The 20,228-nt window shown below is 39.7% G+C and overlaps 1 protein-coding gene across 1 annotated transcript in view; it reads right to left on the bottom strand.

The window, feature by feature from the left end:
- Nucleotides 1–17,602: 17,602 nt before the first annotated feature.
- Nucleotides 17,603–20,228, bottom strand: part of pou4f2 (POU class 4 homeobox 2) — a 3,494-nt gene continuing 868 nt past the window's right edge. The window contains exon 2 of the mRNA XM_029434099.1: nt 17,603–19,986. Within this exon, the coding sequence (XP_029289959.1) occupies nt 19,057–19,986 (930 nt within the window). The 3' untranslated portion in view covers nt 17,603–19,056. The remainder of the gene's footprint in view (nt 19,987–20,228) is intronic.

The raw sequence follows: 20,228 nt of genomic DNA, 5'->3' as shown, positions 1-20,228 counted from the left end.
TTCTTTACCTGCACCGCTCAGCTTCCATGACCTGCCCTGTGTCATCGAGGCTGCATGTAATTATCCAGCCATCAAAGCCAAGCTGCCGTGCCAGTCAGCCTATCAAGGGTTAAAGGGACACACTTGTCTGCAGCAGTACCCCGTGCACATCTCTGGCCCTGGCGCTTCTCAGCAGTCTTTGCTAATGACTTGTAGCCAACAAATTCCTAAGACTCTCAGGTGGCTTCCTCCAACCAGGCTCTGTGCGATGATGAAAAGCCTGAGATAAAATAAACTGACAGTTGCAACTCATTGCGAGGAGCAGGCAGCACCCTAGCAGCAGCTGAGACCCCGGGAGCCCAGCACTCCCTCTGTTTCTTCATCCTTACCTCTATCACCCCCTCCATTCTCCTCTGCCCTCCTCCTGTCTGTCTCAGTGTGTGTGTGTGTGTGTGTGTGTGCGTGTGTGTGTGCGCGCTTGTGTGTGCGCTTGTGTGTGCACGGGTGATGGACTGCAAGTGTGTATGTTTGTTGTTGTATGTGTGAATGCATTGGTGGTGGAGTTATATGTTGTGTTTGTGAGCATCTACATGTGAAAATGCATGGGTGGATGAGTGTGTTCTGCAGAGGGGGTGCAGACTAACCACTGGGGTGGGGGGGGGGTGGGGGGGGAAACTAGATGCCCCTGCCACTGTTCCCTAATTAAAGCCCATTCCCGCCTCTTTTATTTCAGTCCATTAAGCAAAAGAAACTGTGGCCACCCCTCTCTCGCTTCCACACATGACACACTCCAATCAATACACTCCCACTGGCTGCCTCACTGGCTGCTTCAAATGAATAGATTGCAGTGCAACATCATGTCTAATTGAATTGTGCAGAGGACACCATGCAGAGCACGGTAGCAGGGGCTCAGGTCTGTTCTTAAGGTTAAAACAAAAGGTTTCTCAAAAACTAGATTTAGAAAAATGTATTAGCCTCAGTGAGATTCCCTGAATCCTTTTGTCAGATCAAATGAAGAGATACATGACAGTGATGATACACATAGGAATTATTTGTTTATGTTGTGAGAATATTTTTTTTACGTAGCCTAAATACAAGATGAATTCATGACATGATTTATTTCAAGAGTTTTACTATTTCATATCTAAGCAGTACGCCACAGCTAAGCTACAGATGCAGTTCAACCACCTAGCTATCCACTTAGCTCAGCACCACAAAGGTTCACATTAGCACATCAGGCCCCGGGAGAGAGCGTCCTCCCGGCTGGTGGCTGTGGGGGTTCTCCGAGGGATGGGGGAGGCTGGCAGATGGTTCAGTGGTATGTCTGACGGACTGACTGATGGATGGATAGATAGATGGATGAATACATAGCGCTGACTCTTTCATTCTTCGGTTGTGTGTATGGTCACCATCTCTGCAGAAGCCCCTTTGTATGACATGCATCATTCTTATCCGTAGAAGCAACAATAAAACATGAAGGTAACATTTCATAGGGTATCGTCCAGACTAGGGTTGTTGCTTTTTCTTTGAACTTCTAATTACAACTCAAACATTGCAACAACAAAAAGGAATATCTGTAAAATATCAACTTGTAGCTTCTCGTACTAGCTTTTCAAGCTGAAAGCACATCTCACAGTCAAGCATGAGCCATGCACAAAATGTATTCTACTCAACTATTATTCTCTCTGTTAAAGCAAGATGTAGAGAACTAGTGGAGCCATGCAGAACAGATAATTATAGTAACGTGTGGAAGCATTTTGGAGTTCACATGGATACATCTATGATGAAGATGAGGTTGTTTACTTACAGTGATGGTACTACTACAATAATTCTGAAGCCCTTATCCAGACCTGACAAATATATCAAAAGTATTCAATGTCAGCTGTACGGGCAAATGTTGGTTGGTACCACAAAAGCACAGATGCCCAGATACATACAGGTCTTATTTCATAATCCCCCAGAGAGACAACTCAACCTGAAGTTTAAGGACATATGTTGGTATTTTTTGATTACTTTCAATATATTAGCAGCATGCAGTCCACTTCTCTGCATGTCACGGTCTCTTCCTTCTTTTCTTATCCATTTGTTCCCATGCCAATTAGCACAGTGGCTCAATGCAGGTGCCAATATTTAGCTAATTATCAATATTTAATAGAATTTCTGCACTGTCTTCCTTCCTGAGGTCCAGCAGACACTCTTACATTTCACCCCATAGATACGCAGCTATGAAATGTAATAACTACTTTGATAAAAGCGATTAATAATTTAAAGTGAGCCAACAAATTAGGACCATCATTTAAAAAAAAAAACTGGGCTTGAAACCATTTTGCATAAAACCAGCCCGGTTCAAGGTAATGCCAAGGCTCTCCTGATAAAGAATTACGGCATTAATTCAGCAAAGTGAACTTATTGCTCCTACTCCTTCTCAGAGATCCCTGGAGCATTCAGAGTAGAGGAATGAAATGATAGCATTCATGGGCATAGAGGCGCTTATTTCCATTTCCCCCATCAAACCAGGTCCGAGTTCCTGTGTGTGTTTTGTGTGTGTGTGTGTGTGTGTGTGTGTGTGTGTGTGTGTGTGTGTGTGTGTGTGTGTGTGTTTTGCTGTGAAGGGAGAAGGATTGGTCCTTTTCTCCTTGTGGTACAATTGCTGGGGTTCCTGTGAATAGCATGTTTTTATACTGAAGGTTCCCTCCCCAGAGGGGCTGAGGCCTCTACCAGAGGTCCATTGTGTACACACAAACAGAAACAGACACACAAACACACACACGCACACACACGCACACACTGTGACCTCTCTGGGTCATTGCTGGAATTACATAGCCATGTTGCTCCTTTGATGTAGGGATCTTGACTGGCATCTTAATTGACTCTCCAAGCTGTGTCAAATGAATACGATCAACAGCAGTTATTTAGTCTTAGCACTAAAGATCCACCTCTGGTTAACAAAATGAAGTTAGCTGTCAGTGTGTTAATTGTTCTTTGATGTGATACGACACATGTATGTACAAATGATTCTCTTACCACTATGACTGACACATAACAGGGTTACTTTTAAGTGTGTAATGTCTCAAAAACCTGTGTGTTAAGGGGCTGCTGTAAGATTTCCAACATAAAAGTGAGTTTTCAGAATTCCTATTCAATTCCCACTGAGCAAACACTTCAATTCACTTGTGCAGAGAGAGCTGCAGCACCTTGCGCGGCAAACTCTTTTAATGGAGCATTTTGCTGGAGGCATCGTTGCTTGCTTGTGTGATATTACCATTTACCTGCTTTTTTGAATTGTATTTGAATTGGGATGAAAAGATCAGGAGAAGGTGTTCGCAGGCAGACATGTCTTAACCCCAGTTTATTTCTTCTTCTTCCATATTCTAATTTCAGACATGCCAAATGACTTGACATAGTGTTTTATGCGTCTGTACTTCCCATGAGTCTTTTGGGATTTAAGCAGCTTTGGAAAAGAGAAAGAGTCTACAGCATTTCCCCGAGGATACGCATGCAGGGGGCAGAAAACATCAATCGGCCACCGAACACATTGGATCTTTGTTGATGTGACAAGGTCTTGTCAAAGGTTTTGAATCGGAGAGAAATAATGCATTCTGTGGAAAGGAAGGGCTCATTTTGGATAATCGTGTTGAAAGATGCATTTATGAAGAAAAAGAAGTGTGTGTGGCAAATCATATGAAGTTAAATTCTGATTTAGTTTATTTACCAATGTTCTTGTATGCATCATTAGACATCCAGGAGTTCTAAACTGGCACGCTACATACGGCAAACGTCATTTTATTTAACAGTTAACAAGGGATGAATATCGGCCAATCAAAAGGTGCATGGTGACATTTGAATTTGGTGATATTCACTTACTTGACCCATTCCTTATTTCTATTCCACCCAATGTAACGGATCTCTTCCTCAATAATCAAGAACAATAATTTGTGTTTTTAGCAATACAGCTAGTTAGCAATGATAATTATCTAGTGCCAAGTGAATGGTGTTTGGGGGACTTTTAACACAGATATTATAATTGACTAATTTGACCTTAAATGTTAAGTTTTCACTTACTTATCTCCAAAACATTGCACAACATTGCACATTGCAAACCATTCAGGAAACTAATATTTGGTGATTATTGTAAAGCTTGGTTGTGCATGGTTGTTCTTTTAAAGCTTGTAAATTGTATTGTTCAATGTCCATAAAGGGCGTTAAGACATCGTACCAATTTGAAAGATAAATGATAAGTTGGTTCTAATATCAATTATTTACGTCATGAATCCTCCACATTTTTGTTTTTTGCCTCTAAAACATTGGTGAGAAGGTGAAGACGCTAAAACAAACTCAAGCTTTAATAATTCCCATCAGAAATCAGAGATCTAAATGTGGGCTCTGAACCTGGCAACCCAAAATATTCTTTTAATCTAAGCAGTCACAACGACAAAGCATCATTAAGTGTGTAGTTATTAACCTCAATGACTGACAACTTCTAAAATCTTCACACTGTGCTTTAATATCAAGTGTTTTCAATTTATCTTTTTTATTGCTTAAAAAAAGATTCAAATCTGAACTTGTGATCTTCACCTTTATACTTCCGATGGAAATATATATATATTTTTAAAGTGGCCACACAGCATAATTTACTTAGACTGAATGATCTGCATAGATAGTTACACCACTGAAACATAAGAGGTCCCAGTGAGTACTATATTGACATCTAGTGCAACATGTACTTGGTAAAGTATATTTTATACTGCATAGTAATAATAATGTATGTTTCCAATGATGGTTTGGGATTTGGTTGCTGATTGGACAATAAAAACCTGTGTATGGTAAAGCAGGAAATATCAGGACTGTGTGTAAGATCCATATACTAGCATTGAAAAACACGTTTATCCATCAGACAGAGCAGGAAGGAGAACAATACCCAGAAATAAAGAAATAGCAGATTTATCACACTGATAGAGAGAGACCAATTTATCACGTCTTGGTTTTTTTTACTTCACTCCATCAGAGGAGCGGCCTTCAGAGAGGACTGTGACCTTTTTAAGAAAGAACAGGCTTCTGACAAAAGGTCAAGCTGCAACAACCCCGGCACAGGACAATGAAAATTACGTTATTACAGATTAGAACAACTTTGAGTGATGAGGATTAAAAGATAACATTGATTTTAGAGAAAAGACAGTTTACAGTTACAAGTGGTATGATTTTTGGGGTTTTCAAATATTCATAGAAACTAGTTTTTACCGCTTATTTTTGCTTTACTTGAACAACAAACTTGACAATTACCTGCTTAACTGTGGAACCATTGTTTGCATATCATTGCCATGCACAGTTATTATGTGCTTACTGTAGGGAGAAATCCTCTGTTTCAGGAAAACCCACATCGCTTGTAATATTCATATGCATCTCTTCATTTTGCATATCGTTGTGCATTAAGACATTTTTGTTCTTTATATTAACAAAAAAACCCAAAAGTGAGTAAATGTCGAAATGTGAGATGCAACCCTTTTAACACATAGGTAGAAGTGGATATTGGAATTACTACTCTCCTAGTCTCAAACCTTAGGTGAATTTGTGGTCCTTGAACAGTAAATATTCTTGAAACATAAGGACATCAAAAAAGACCTTCCCAAGGACACACATCTACAGGTAAAAAGGTAAAAAAAAAAGAAGCTGTTTTGAATTTAAGTATTAAAATGAAATGTGTGTGAGACCTTAATGAGACAAAAAAAAAGAAATCACACAAGGTCGTCTTTCGTAAGAACAGAGATTCCATCCCTGTGGGGCAGAGAAGACAGAACTTTTTGTTTTAGCAAACTGCCCATCAAATAAGCATAATTACCATCAGAATTCATACGGTGTTCTGAGACTCCTGAAGGCAAGCGGCCCCACTCAAATTAGCAGCTCTGATAAATCACCATTAATTAGCTAATAAAAGGCAGCAGGTGGTTCGCAGCCCAAAGACATTCCCCGGTTGTCTGAATTATGTATATTACAGCAGTGCAATGATAAAGTAAATGAGTAGGGGGAACAACAGATAGGAGATCCGGAGGGCCCTCTTGTAGGGATAATGCTCCAATCAAATCTCCTGCAATTCCACAATCCCACCCACAGGAATACAAGTGGCTCTGACCCCCCACTCAAATCACATAACACACAGGGCTCGGGTGTGAGGCGTATTTATACATGGATTATGCATACAGAATACAAAGTTTGCCTTAGCCCACCCCTGAATGAAGAGCTCGTAAAGATGTTATACTTTCATTATAAAACATAAGGCAATTATTTTGAGAACAGAGAAAGGCGGATTGATTGAGGCACAATGACCTCTCTGCATTGAGCTGACAAGGGCAGCATGTATTCTTGATCATCTTCATCATCATACATCATTGATCGCTCAAACCGCACAGCGCGTTGTGGCTGCATTACCTGATGTTTAGCCCAGAATGGGACTTCCATATTTATTTTGGCCCGGGCCTAGTTTTTATCGGCTACCTATGGTCAACATTCGCTCAATACCGTGGCTGTAATGAATGAGATATCAAAAGGTAATTAGTCCAGCTGTGCGAGACTGTATGGAGCGGCGTCCGCGTACACGTATACATACATTCTTCACTCAATAGTTAAAAGCGCCCACCGCAGAGTCCATTATCAGTTCTCTTAATTGCTTGTTGCTTAATGTTTAGTCCAACTAACTGATTAATCATGTGATTGGATCAGCTCCACTTTGTATATTGGTTTTGATTTCCCCCCCCCCCCTCACTATTGCTGTTATTACTCATGGTTGCAGTGGTGATGATGGCAATATTGATGATACTATTATTAATATTATTATTATTACATGATTGTTATACAGTCTTCTCTCCATGTCACCTTTCCTCTTGCTCTCCTTTGTGTCCTTCATGCCTTAATAAAGGAATAATATTATTATTATATTCCATATAATGACCACTTCACAATTTACTCACCTCGTGTTCACCTTGAACTCTTTAGGAAAACGTTGTTTTTCTCGCTTGCCTCCGCGGTGAAAGAAGTGAAAGAAGAAAATTGAAGGAAATTGGGGTCACGTTTAACAACAGCAAAGCCATATCAAAACATCTGTTTACAAACTCTCTCCGCAGTATAATCAAAGGTTAATAATCACGACATTATGATAATAATGTACCGTAGATTAAATCCCTCATGTATTTAAGCTTCACAGCTCAGCCACTTAAGGCTTTCACTAAGAACTAAAGGGGAATAAGAAAACATTATCTATAGTTGATTTAATATAAAATTCAGTGTTTCTCAGCTGAGCGCATTGTGTGTATCCTTTAAGAGTAACTCAAACATCTGGTTGAACGTTTGTAGTTTGTTTCACACCGAGCGTCCCTGTTGTGTTGTGGTCAGAAGTGTGCTGTGTTGGTGCATGCACATTTTTCTTATTTGCATCATACATTCATAAAACCATCGGCAGCAAAGTGCATTGCGTTCCTCGCATACTTGTGCATGTGCTTCCTTTTGCACGATAAAAAACAAAACGGGGTGCATACAAACATTGCTCCTTAGCACTAATAGTGGTCAAAAACGCCACAGGGGACCCTTTTCAGTTTGAAATGAGTTACTTAATCTGAGCACAAAAATGCATACAGATGTAAATAGTCAAGTCAATTGTATTTACACAGCGCCAAATCACAACAGATCTCATGACGCTTTTCATATAGAGCACCCTTTAATTTTCAGTATTTCCTAGAAAATGATCAGTATTATGATACATGTGTAGATTCACTGCGTGGGCTCTCATCACTTATACGAAACATGAATCACACCACTTACCTTTGGAGTGGGCGTAGCTCAAGCAGACACTTCATAAAATCCCTGCGAAGCATCATTAGCCTGAATTGGGGTTAATAGAGGTTAAATCAACACATAAAAGCAGCTTTGATAGCTGGTTAGCTGCTCGATCTTAGATAATCATGTCAATTTGTCACAGTGATGTTTTAGCGCAGTTTGATGAACTCTTGTTTTTGTAAAATGGCATATTTTGCACTCTACAAAACCGTCTAACTCTCGTAAATTCTGCCACAACCAAGTTTCCCCGTCAGCAAATGTGCTCAGAAATCTAGTTTGCTTCTTTCCTCCTTGGGTAAATGAGCTCTTTTCTCTGGGTTAGATGTCCTGAGGCAGCCACTTGGCAGAGGGTGAAAGAAATGGCAAAAAGGCATGCACACAAGTGGGACATGGGAGCAGATGGGACACTGATTGCAGTGTTGTTTACAGCTGTTGAGGTCCTTTCACACTGCTATATAGAGGTCAGAAAGTATGTCTGTCTGCCACATTTCACAGCACAGCCACTGAGATACACAGGCATCTTCTCGGCAAAGCTCACCATCAGTATTAGCAATTTTAAAGAAACATGACAATGGAATATATTTTTCTTTTCGGGGGGGGGAAGATTCTTATTCTTTCACACCATATCAGAGTTATTGTTTTCCTTAAAAATGTCCTGCTGGAAAAAAAATCTCAATCTGCACATGCTCAGGGAAATTGAGAAGGAAATAAAAAAGGACAGCAGAGAGTGAGAAAGAGAGAGTAACTGGAAGGAAAGTCATCCAACACAAAGGTCTTTGACGATCGTTAACATTTCTTTATGTTCGCATTGAATCACTTTATATGGTTTTACTGGGGACGTTGACCATTTAGGATTGCTCCATCAGGGTAGTGACTATAGTCTGTATCTCAAGCAATAATAGCCCAGAGCGGCAGGTGAAATATATGCAAAGTAATCAACCTTTTGCAAAGGCACCTCGGAAGCACACATTTCAACAGCACAGTGTAATCTAATATAGTGGGTGGCATCAACTTGCTTTACTGAGACATTACTTCCAACAAAGAATTTGCATGGCAAGATCATGTAACTTTTGTCACAGGCAATAAAAAATGTTATATACCTCCTCATTTCCATTTCAATCATTGACATGCTGCCTGTATCATGGGCTTGATAGTCAATCAGTAACGTTGTCATTTTTGACATATGTATGTGTAATAATTCCAGTGGGGAAAAAAAAAAAAATCTATAATTGTGTGCAGGAAACTGTCCGTGGCTTTTTGGTAGCCGTCCATAGATTTGTCTGGTGGCTCATTTCCAGCATGATTGGCAGCGAACAATCTGTACCCTGGATAATGCCATTAAATGTTGCCTTCAAGAGCTGCGGAAATAATTCAATTACGGTTTTTGGGGACACACAAATGATCCGGCAAAAATCAGAAGTGTGAGACTGGAGAAGATTGCAAGTTTGGGTGAAATAATGTGATTTTAAGTTGACACGATTGTACATATAATACATTTTTAAGAAGTTCTGCATCCCATGTTTTTGTTACTATTCACACTTTTTGTTTTGTTTTTTAACATTGGTCACATGGACATGGATTTTCTCTTTATTATTCCGCCGATATGCAAACAGTTGCTGAGGAATATACAACGTTTTTCAATCGTTGCAGCATTCGTTTCCTAGTTTATCAACCGTCAGAGAATTTTCTGTGCCATTTATACTGAGGCATCTATTCATTTAATATCTCTGGTTGGGGCAATGTTGCAAGTCAGTGAGCTGGACTGTTTTATGGCAATATGGGATTTACATGTTTGTTTTTGTCAATTTGATAAAGTACCTTGATTTGTCGGGCATTTTATTCACCGTCTGAGCCAAGATATATAAACCATCTGATGATTTCATCTCTCAAAGGTTTCCCTATTGAATTGTACCGAACACTTTCTATGATACAGCAATTATAATGACTATATAACTTTAACTTCTGGAAGTATGGTAATTGATAAGTCCAGTATACAAGGAGAGGAAAAACTGTCAAGGTAGCAAAGTTAATAGCAATTAAGACCATCTGTTTTTAACATAAATCTGTAACATTGATAACCCACAGTACATCTATGTACAGTACGCGTCTCTGCATAATGTGCCGAGCGTAGTGTAGTGATTTGTGGCTCACACAAACTGAGGAACATAAAAGAGATGAACAGACATAAAGCACCATGTGTGGGGAGCATTGGGAAACTTATAGAGGGTCTCATTAACGAGGCGAGATCCAAAGTGTGTAAAACAGTGTAATGGGATACTGAGTGTATGTGATTTTTGTCCTCTATAGCCGCAGTTTCTGTACCGTTAAACTCTGAGGAGTTCACACTAACCGCAGAGACCTCCTATGATTTAAGTTTAACGTTAAATAATGATTTATTTGGGTATTCATTATTCTTGCCTGGCTAATCTTTGTGTCCGTGAGTTACAGGAATTCCCCTTAAAGCCCATTATAAAGAAGGACTTATTTCATCACAAAAAATGTGTAATTAATGTCTCGTGTTGTTACATATGATAGCATTCTAGTAGTTAATGTATTTTTAATAATGCAAATATTGTAATTAGCCCAACACCCTCTCCATGCATGTAATCTCAAGTGTATAGTGTTTAGTGTTGGTGTTTGCTCGGGTCTTTCTCCACACGTCACACACACACACACACACACACACACACACACACACACACACACACACACACCACCTTCTGCTATTCATCTGAAATAACTGATCATTTTATTCTTTCCAAATTGTTTTTCTCTAAATAAATTGATAAATAAACCAACAAATAAACAAAGCGGCTTCAAACTGTGTCAAGAGCAAAACTGGGTTTTACAACAAGCAAACTGCTCGGCAGAAGACTAAACAATGGTCGTCCATAAACTCGATGAGATTACGAATGGTAAACACTGTTTCTCTGAGGGTGTGACCACTGAATCACACTGCTTAGTACAAGCATATTGTTTTGATACGATATACCGTATAATATGCATAGATTACGTAATGCTTTAGATAGATTTAATCTGATCAAACAGCAGATCTGTGTTTGTGTTTGGGGTTTGAGATTGTGTGTGTGTCATGTGAGTGTGTGTGTGTCCGTATTGGTGCTTTGAGATGCATAGCCATTGAAGCCATAATTTAGTCCATTATGTCCTCTGGTTTGCAGTCGTAGCCCCAGGCCTCTGGCACTGAACGTTGTGTCATTTGCTACCAACTGGGTTTTTGATGAGAGTGTGTGACCTAGACGCCTCATCCCTCACCACTGTCTCATTCCCTTTATTTACATCTGTCTTTAGCATTCTAATTACTCTCTTTATTGCTTTAGCCTGGAGGAATCTGTTATACTGGAGGGAGAAAAAAAGACTAAGGACACTGGAGTTTTAACCAATAATAAAGCAGCATAACTCCCATTACCCATAGGCAAAGATTGGGCCTGTGAGGGTCTCCTGTTATGGGCTGTGGGCAAGACAACTATGGAAATCATTCTCCGTACAGGGTTTACATGCAGGGGTCCATCTGATGTGTGCATTTCAAAAATAATTAGTTTTCACTTCAAAGTCTAACACGGTCAAAAGATAATTGGTTTTCCTGATAATACGCAGTGTTATAGATGTTATTGATGGTGTGATCATATTGTAAGCACATGTTTAATTAGACTTTAGCCAATTAATAGCTTAAATGCTTATTTACTATACATTTTCTCACACTAAAACTGCATTTTGTCTTTTTTCTAAGCATCCGTGAAGCGAGGAGGATGCACATGCGGTACATCGTCTACTCCTTTTTTTTATTTTGGACAATGCAAAAGAACTTTTAAATGTTCGGTCCCTTCCCGCAGAATTTTATGAAATAGAATCTGGAGCAGCCACAGCAGTCTTTAATGAGGTCTCAACTTTAAAGACTTGAAGGATATTAACAAGCTGCTTGACAAATGGTGCTTAGAAGCACATTAAAGACGCAGCTAATGGTGCGCATAATGACGGCTAATTTTCGATCAGATATAAATTAGAGCCCCCAACAGTTATTTGCCTTAAGGACTTTATGTAAATGATTCTGTTCTGTATAAACTGAAAACTGAGAGAGAGAGAGAGGGGGGGGGGGGGGAGAGAGACTAGCACTCCTTGTGGGTTTGATTAATAGATCTGCAACAGAGCACGGCTGTCAAAACCCAATGAACACACATCTAGTAGACAGCTCTACCACCTTCTCATTAAGGTCCAATCTCCACGAGGTCTACAACTTACTCATTCAGAACACCAAAACAGCCTCTGAGAGCGAGCGAGTCTGAACACTCGATGGATGCAAAAAGGGAAGATCAGGTGAAAAGGGAACGCAAGGAGGAGAGCTGTTCATAAACGTGTATACCCGTCCAATGTTGTTAAATATTTGATGGCTGAAGGCACTTTGATGCCATCAATTTACACATTAGGTCATAATGCATAACCGGGTTCACGCAGTGTGACCGAATTAAATGATGAGCACATTTAGTTAATAGCTTATATATTCATACACATTATGAAGAATCCACAGATTACGAGCTGTCATTGTGATGTCAAAGGTTGTATTCTAGGTGAAACAGCATTGATCCACTTATTTGATCCACCTTGAACAAAGTTCTGCGTTCAGACCGTCTGAGCATGTAATATAATACAGTGCTGTGAACAGGGGCCTTTCTTCTTTTTAATATAACTTGTGATGACGTCAGTCTTTAACTTAAATACTTTGACACACAGCATGCTTCACGTGTGTTAACAGAAATAATAATAAATAGAACCCAAATAGAAGGTTTGAATTGTGCACTAAGCGACTCACAAGGGAGTTTAATTGTATAATTTGCAAGACAAGCAAAACACAATCCAAACATATGACTCCCAAGATTCATTTTATACAAAATATTCATGCTTAATCTTGTTTTTTTCTGATCAGTTTAAATGTAACCGAGGTTCGACTGGACGTGTTTCTGTGACGTTGCGAGTTTTGGGCTTTAAAGCTCGGTGTGCTTTTGTGATAAAGTCGTGGTACAGGATGTTCAACGTTCTCGGCATTTACAGAAAGACTGACACATGTTTAAAACTATTATTCATATCCTTAAAATGTGTTCAATTTCAGTGAGTACCACCCTATTTATTCAGCACAAGATTGAAAAATGTTATGTTTTTAAAAATGATTGAATAAAAATGTTAAAATCTAAGTTATTTTATTTGTCACTGTGTAAATTCTGTTGATCGTCTCACCCTCTCTAAATAACAAACTTCTGGTTCTGATTTGAAATGGTCTTGTCCATTAAGCTACAGTAAGCGTGGAAAGAGCAAGTTTTAATTATGCAAAGATGTTTTTAGGCTTTTCTGAACTCAACTGACCTTCTTGTTCCTTCATCTGAGGGGTCTGGCGATGTCCTCTCACTCTTTATTTTCAAACACAGCTATGTCAGCTTTCTAAACACCAGGTGAGCACAAGAACCAAATGACAACTGCATTAAATACTAATGAATGATGTCTACTGAATGCTTCTCCTTGAAGTGCATTTCTTCCTCTTGCCTATATTGGACATTGATGTAACAGTGCAATGTTCCTCACACTCCCCTAGCTGTAAGAAAAGGTAATGCAAAAGGTTAATAATATTGGTGGGGAGAGAGGTCAGTTTTTATTTTTCACAATATACAGAAATAATCTAAATTAAAATAAATGGGTCCCAGTCCCATTCTCTGCACTGGACTTAAATGATTTACTGTTATCTATATTGATAAACCCTGTATTGGCATCCAAATTGCTAAATGTACTGAACACACATCATTTGTCATTGATTAAGTCTAAAAACAACGTTCGCCATGTTGGAGATAGCTGTGCTGCAACAGTCTAGCCGGGGTTGTAGACAGTATTCCCCCTCAAGCAAAAATCATTTGAATATTCATTTAGATTCGTGTTGAAAAATAAAATCCACAAATTCATAAAATGGCATCAACTGTATGGACGTTAACAATCTACAAAACCAAGAATTTTAATGCTGGGTTTTATAGAAATTAAACAAAACGTTATGATTCTATTAATAACAAATGTATAACAGAAATGAAAAAGCTCCGGGGAAAAAAAGGTAGAAACTTGGTTATGCATCCAAATCATTATTTTGGTGGCAGCCACATGTCAGGGGTGACTGTGGCCTCTGAGCACCCACCCTCTAATCACGCCCCTGAGCTATTTTAGTTATGAAGGCTGTGAACGTTTCCAGTGGCATTAAATTAAGATTATTTTTTTTTTTTTTGTTCAAGCAATTCCCTTTTATTCTGATTCGTAACGAACATTTCAAAAATGTCGGTAAATGCTAATTATTCGGTATAATCAAAGTTTTGATTTGATGCAAGCCACGTGCATCAGCGTGTGCTACTGCAAAACCTCGATTTTTATTTCCTGCATTGTAAAAAAAAAAAAAAAAATGCGATGTCGAATTGCAGAACTCAAAATCAAAGCACTGCTTTTGAATACATCGATGTTATACATTTTTAATACGGAGGAATTCTTGTCTATGCGTGTCTGGACTGTATCCAATGTTTGCAGCACATCTAGATTTCTTCTGTTACATTTCTAATTGAAGGTTAGACATCGAAGGCCTTTTCTTAAAACTATTGTTTTTTTTCTCACTTAAACGCATACATAAGTTATATTTCTGGCCAATAATGCGTTTTATCTTTTTACTCTCACATCTCAGAAAACATTTTTTCCGCCTGATTAACCCAAGAATAACCCCCCCCCCCCCCCCCCCCCCCATTGTCAGAGATTCTATAGGCCTAAAGTAATGTCTGACACGTGTTAAATCAGTACGGAACCGCCAAACTCTTATTTTTCCAGTTAAGGCTGGTGTGGATTTATCCTGAACGACACAGTAACTGGCCATGTGCTTAAATTAACGATTCAGTCTTCAATCAGCATAAAAAGCGAGGATTCAGGATTTTTTTTTTTTTTTTGGAACATGGAACATACTGTATTTGAACAAAAAGTATGCCTACCCCTGGCATCAACTCGTCTGTTTATGAGTGCGCGCGTGGCTGATACGTGTGTGTGCGCGTGCGATTATATTAGAGAGAGCGAGAGAGGAGAGCGAGAGATGGAGCTGTTTCATTGGCAGATACATTGTGGCTTTCCCTCCTTTTTTGCATGCCATCCTAGATCAAAAAGTATCCCACCAGAATCCTTCTAGCCATCCAATGCTGCTCCATCGATTAGCTTCTGGAAAACACTTAACAAACTAATGACCGTTGATGGCTGATTAATATTGCATCAACAACAACTGATTGGCGACAATATCAAATGGCGATCGCCGCTTAACATACAAGCAGCCAGCACAATATTTTGGCGGTGCAAAAATAAACAACAGATGATAAATAAAGGGGTTATATGGTGCGTGGCGCGTTCAATTCATGGCTTACACTTCGTCTAAGTCGAGAGCAGTCGCGTCTTTGAAGGCAGACACTTGGCGTAAATGTACAGTTAAAATATTCTACTCTCGGGTCCCCAGGCGGAGCTCCGACAGTCCCTGGCCTCATTAAATTTTCATCAGTATCCCTGTGAAAGGGGGGAATTGTTCAGGGGAAAGAGAAAAATAAAACAGAGGGCGTAATTATAACAAAAGGAAACAGCGCTGCCCTTTTCGTTTGATAAAAAAAAAGCTCCCACAGTGTCGTGCTGTATGTGCGTTTCAATGTATGGAGCACATGCAGCAAGGGTGGGAGCACAAGTGTCTGTGGCTTTAAGGTAAACTGTTTGCTTCACATATTTATCATATAAAAAAGACATTCGATTTTCTTCATTGTGCTGCTGAGGCCTTTCTGTTCTATTTGTATGTGTATTTTTCTCTCAGTGCTGGGGCCACATTGATTCGCTATCAAAGAAATCCAGATCGATTTTCTCCCAATATGTGAAAGTGAAAGCAGGCAGCAGCAGTCTGGTTGAGAAGCTGTCTGTGTATGTGTGTGTGTGTGTGTGTGTGTGTGTGTGTGTGTGTGTGTGTGTGTGTGTGTGTGTGTGTGTGTGTGTGTGTGTGTGTGTGTGTGTATAGAGCTCCCGCTTGTCAAGCTAGGCTCACTGCATAAAGTTAATTTCAATTCCCGATGAGACACTCGGCAGCCCTCCCTGACCAGCGGTAATTAACAGGGAAAGCTAATGACTACTTAACTCGCTCTTCATAATTATCTGGTTTTCATAATTCGATGTGTAATTTAATAATTCGCTCTTATTAACGTATTAAGTGAATGGCTCTTTTAGGGGAAATTAGAAGCACTCACCAGGAGCATCTTTTAATTGATGAACCATCATCGCTGTCTCATTAATAAGGCTCGTTTTGATACTCTGAATTTGTCACGAGGATGGAGGCTGAACACATTTGGTTTATGGGTTTATAGATTAGTGTTATGAAGGCGTTGTCTTTCCAGTTTAGAGACATTTTATGAAAGGGTTTTTTTGTTGGATAGATATTGGATGGAGGATATATGCGTCACATTAATTAAAGTATTTATATATTAGAATAAAGAATAATATTTTAAAATATATGGTGGGAACTTAATGGATTTTCTCGTCATGTGACACTTTTAGGAAAGCCTGGAGGAGGTGCATAATACTATTTTTATGGTTATATTATTATTTTTCTTACTAGAGTTGAAATACTTCTACGTCTTTTTTAATTAAAGAAGCAATATTTTATATATATATATATATTATATATTATATATTTATAATATTGTTTTCTTCCTCCTGCTAAAATAAACTGCTATAATCAATTTGATATTATCCCAAAATAATCCCATGCAAATATATTCCAGGTGCTGTAAATAATCAGTGTAAACGTGGAGGACAGGTTTCAGAAATGCTAATGTTTGGCTCGTGCAGCCTCTCGGGTATCTGTCCATGGTGCTGAAACGCTTGCTCAGCGCTCAAGCCAGCCAGTCAGCCTTAAAGCCCCCCAAACAGCAACTCTGCTATGGACATGCCATTCAAAATGCTCCCTTCTTTTTCCTTTTACCCTCCTCCTCCTCCTCCTCCTCCTCCTCCTCCTCCTCATATCTAACCATAACTTCGAACCAAAGGTTTTGCTTCAAAGCCCGCATGCACGAACGAAGCATGTTTGAGTGTGTATTTAAATAGAGACGGGCACGTTGGCAGGCGAGCTGTTTTTCTGGCGGGCTGACATCTGGCAAGTCTGCGCTCCAGGGACCCATCCAGCTCTCCATAGACCCCCTGATTAGACTCTAATAGAATATTAGCATTTGCTCTCAGGTAAGGCAACAGTGAGCTGCATAAGCTGGCAGCAAGTCAGTGGAGAAGCCACGTGTGTCTTTAACATTGATGGAATAGAGAAAAGGGGCTCCTGTAAGTCCTGCTGTATGATGAGGCCTGGGAGGATGGTGTAGAGGCAAAATAGCTATTTCTAGTTACATTCTACATTTTAATTTGAGTTATTCATCTGTAATATTACACATACAGTGGAAGAACAGATTGGGTATATAAGGTGGGGTGCACCTGTACACTGTGACAGGGCTCATGGCTGTTTGCAAGATCAAACCTGACACCTTTTGGTAACGGCAAAGTCACGTTACCTTTAAAAACAAAATGGCAATATTCGTAGTTAAATAAGTCTAAAGAATCCACAAAATGTCTTTTAAAAGCTGTGCAGCCCACAGCTTAACCGTTTCCAGCCTCCTCCTCATCAATAAATAAATAGATGAATAAATAAAAGAATATTAATATGTCTGGATGAGCCACATTACACAGTGTAGTCATGGAAAACGTCCAATTAAATGTTAAAGTTTGTTCTTTAATGAAACACATATTGCAGTTCAATAATTAAATAAATTAAAATTACATGGATGTAATAAATTAATAGAATAATTTAACCAGGAACCAAAAGCAACATACATTACAGAAATAAGTTACCTCAGCTAAAACAGCAATACAGCAAAAACCTGTACGGATATATTTATGTGCATCGACTGGTTCCAATGAAATATTTACATTGTACACGTATACTTCCATGAAGCTGTTTCTTTTGTCTTCAAGAAAAAACATTACTTAAACAAGGTGATTTTAACAAGCAACGACTTCATAATGATGCGCGTATATTTATACAAATAAATAGCAGAAAACATACATAAAATAATTTAAAAAGAGAATACTATCTCATATATATCTCGATTGTACCATCTCAAATGTTAGAAATTGTAAATTAAAATTTGTGACTGTATATTTCACAGTCGTTTCCCTTTAAACCGGAACAACACGCTTTACTTGCTGCAGAATTTGATTTTCTCAAGCAAAACGAGGAGGGGGAATCCCAATAAATATATAATGAAGTAAACATGACCTCACTCAATAAATAGTTCATAAGATGCCGGCCCACGCTGGATTGTAAACTTATTGCAGCCGGCATGAAATCATATTTTTTTAATTGCGAGATTCTGTGAAATCTTTACACGTGAGTCACTATTTCGATATTTCCACATACTGAGGCCTAATAATAAACAACCCTACCTTAATCCAAACCCCGGGTATCTTGAAAATAGATCCCTGACTTTGATCACACATAGTAACAAAATAAGTGGAATTAATTACACATTTAGACACAAAATGAAGTGTGTGACAAGTAAATTATTAATTTACAAAGGATTATTTGGCAGTAATCTAATATTAGCTTTCAAGACCAAGTAGTGTGTTATCCTCTTAATCCCCTCATGGACCCTGAATAAATGTCAGACTGCATCGTCATGAACTCGGAGTGAAAATGTAGCTTATCCTATAAGCCAAAAATATAAACAATAATCATCAACCAAGTGCTTTGAGTTAAACTAGCCCCGCTGTGTGTAAATAACAACGCTATTTTCATTGGGGGGGTATTTCTGCTAACGCAAACTATAGTCCTCATTTGAAATGAATCATAAATAAAAATGAAAGCATAGAGTCCTGTAAGTCATACTGCGTTGACACTAAAAAGGTGAAGCATAGTAAGTGTGGAAACAGTGGTCTTACTTGCTCTGTCAAACGATGCTTTACTTGACTCCACGTCTCCCTCTCAGCGAGTAAAAGACGTGACTGTGGGGGGCTTTGGAGTTTTTCAGTCATTGTTCAATTTTAGGAATTTTTCGAAGTTCAAAGCACAAAGTCATCGATGATTGAAAAAAAGGTGTGAGATAGGAAATATGATACAAATCGTCTCTAAACAGTTCCAAGTCTTTTGGTGGATGGTGGTTTAAAGCGATTTTAGACGCATGCAGAGTATTTCATTCGTTTCTGTTTCTGTCGCTGGTTGCAAAACCAGACCCGCACCACGTTCTTTTTGAGGTCCAGCTTTTCTGCGATGGCTGCGATTTTCTCTGAGGAGGGACGCGGCTGAATGGCAAAATAGGCCTCCAGTGACCTCTTCTCTGGTGCGGCTATCGACGTGCGCTTCCTCTTCTTCTCTGCGCCGTTGAACAACTCGGGTTTATTAAGTTTCTCCCTGTGAGATTTCTCGGCTTCTTCTAGCCATGCTTGCAGGATTGGCTTCAAAGCGATCATGTTGTTGTGAGAGAGCGTGAGGGACTCGAATCGGCAGATGGTGCTTTGGCTGAGGGAGCCCACCCCAGGAATCTTCAGGCTGGCTAAAGCTGACCCTACATCCGCCTGGGTAACCCCGAGTTTGATCCGTCTCTGCTTAAACCTCTCTGCGAAGGCTTCCAAGTCCCTTGGATCGGCGTCCACGTCGCTCATGCCCATGTGTTGTTGTAGCCCGTGGGCATGAGCCATGTTGATGGCTGCCTGGTGCATGTGGTTCATGCCCGCCATGTGGGCAGGGTGCGCAGCCGTGGAAACCACCGAGCCATCCGGCCCTGACATGGCTCCTAGTGCCAGTCCCGGGGAGATGTGATCCAGCAGGTCCCCCTCCAGTGCCTGGTGAGGCTGGTGGTGGTGGTGATGGTGGTGGTGGTGGTGGTGGCCAGACGGATGAGCAATAGAAATAGGCACCGAAGAGGCGGAGGAGGAAGATGAGGTGCAGGGGAGAGTGTTCATGGTGTGGTAGGTCGCGTCCGGCTTGAAGGGACTGTGATGTGGAGGGTGGTGGTGGCTCTTGTTCTGCGAGGCTATATCCACCGCCGCTAGAGCTTCAGCCCGGGCCAACAAACTCTCATCCATGCCTCCGAATATATTGCTCTGCAATTGCAAATAGAATGCACACATATCTGTCAGCAGGGACTTCTCCCTCCACTCCTCGCTTTAAAACATTTCCAGAATGTAAAAAAAAAAAAAAAGCAATCCAAAAAAAGGAGCACACAAAACAAGACACATGCAACATCCCAGGTCATAAAAATTAATACGCAAGGCAAAGCCGACTGAATACATAAATTGAGCAGTGGAGAAAAAAAAATATGGAGGTGTTGGGTGATTTGCTGTGC

The sequence above is a fragment of the Cottoperca gobio genome, chromosome 1 (assembly GCF_900634415.1).
Source record: "Cottoperca gobio chromosome 1, fCotGob3.1, whole genome shotgun sequence".
In the NCBI taxonomy this organism is placed as follows: Eukaryota; Metazoa; Chordata; class Actinopteri; order Perciformes; family Bovichtidae; genus Cottoperca; species Cottoperca gobio.
The sequence above is the reverse complement of the archived record's forward strand: the minus strand, read 5'-3'. Positions and strand labels throughout refer to the sequence as shown.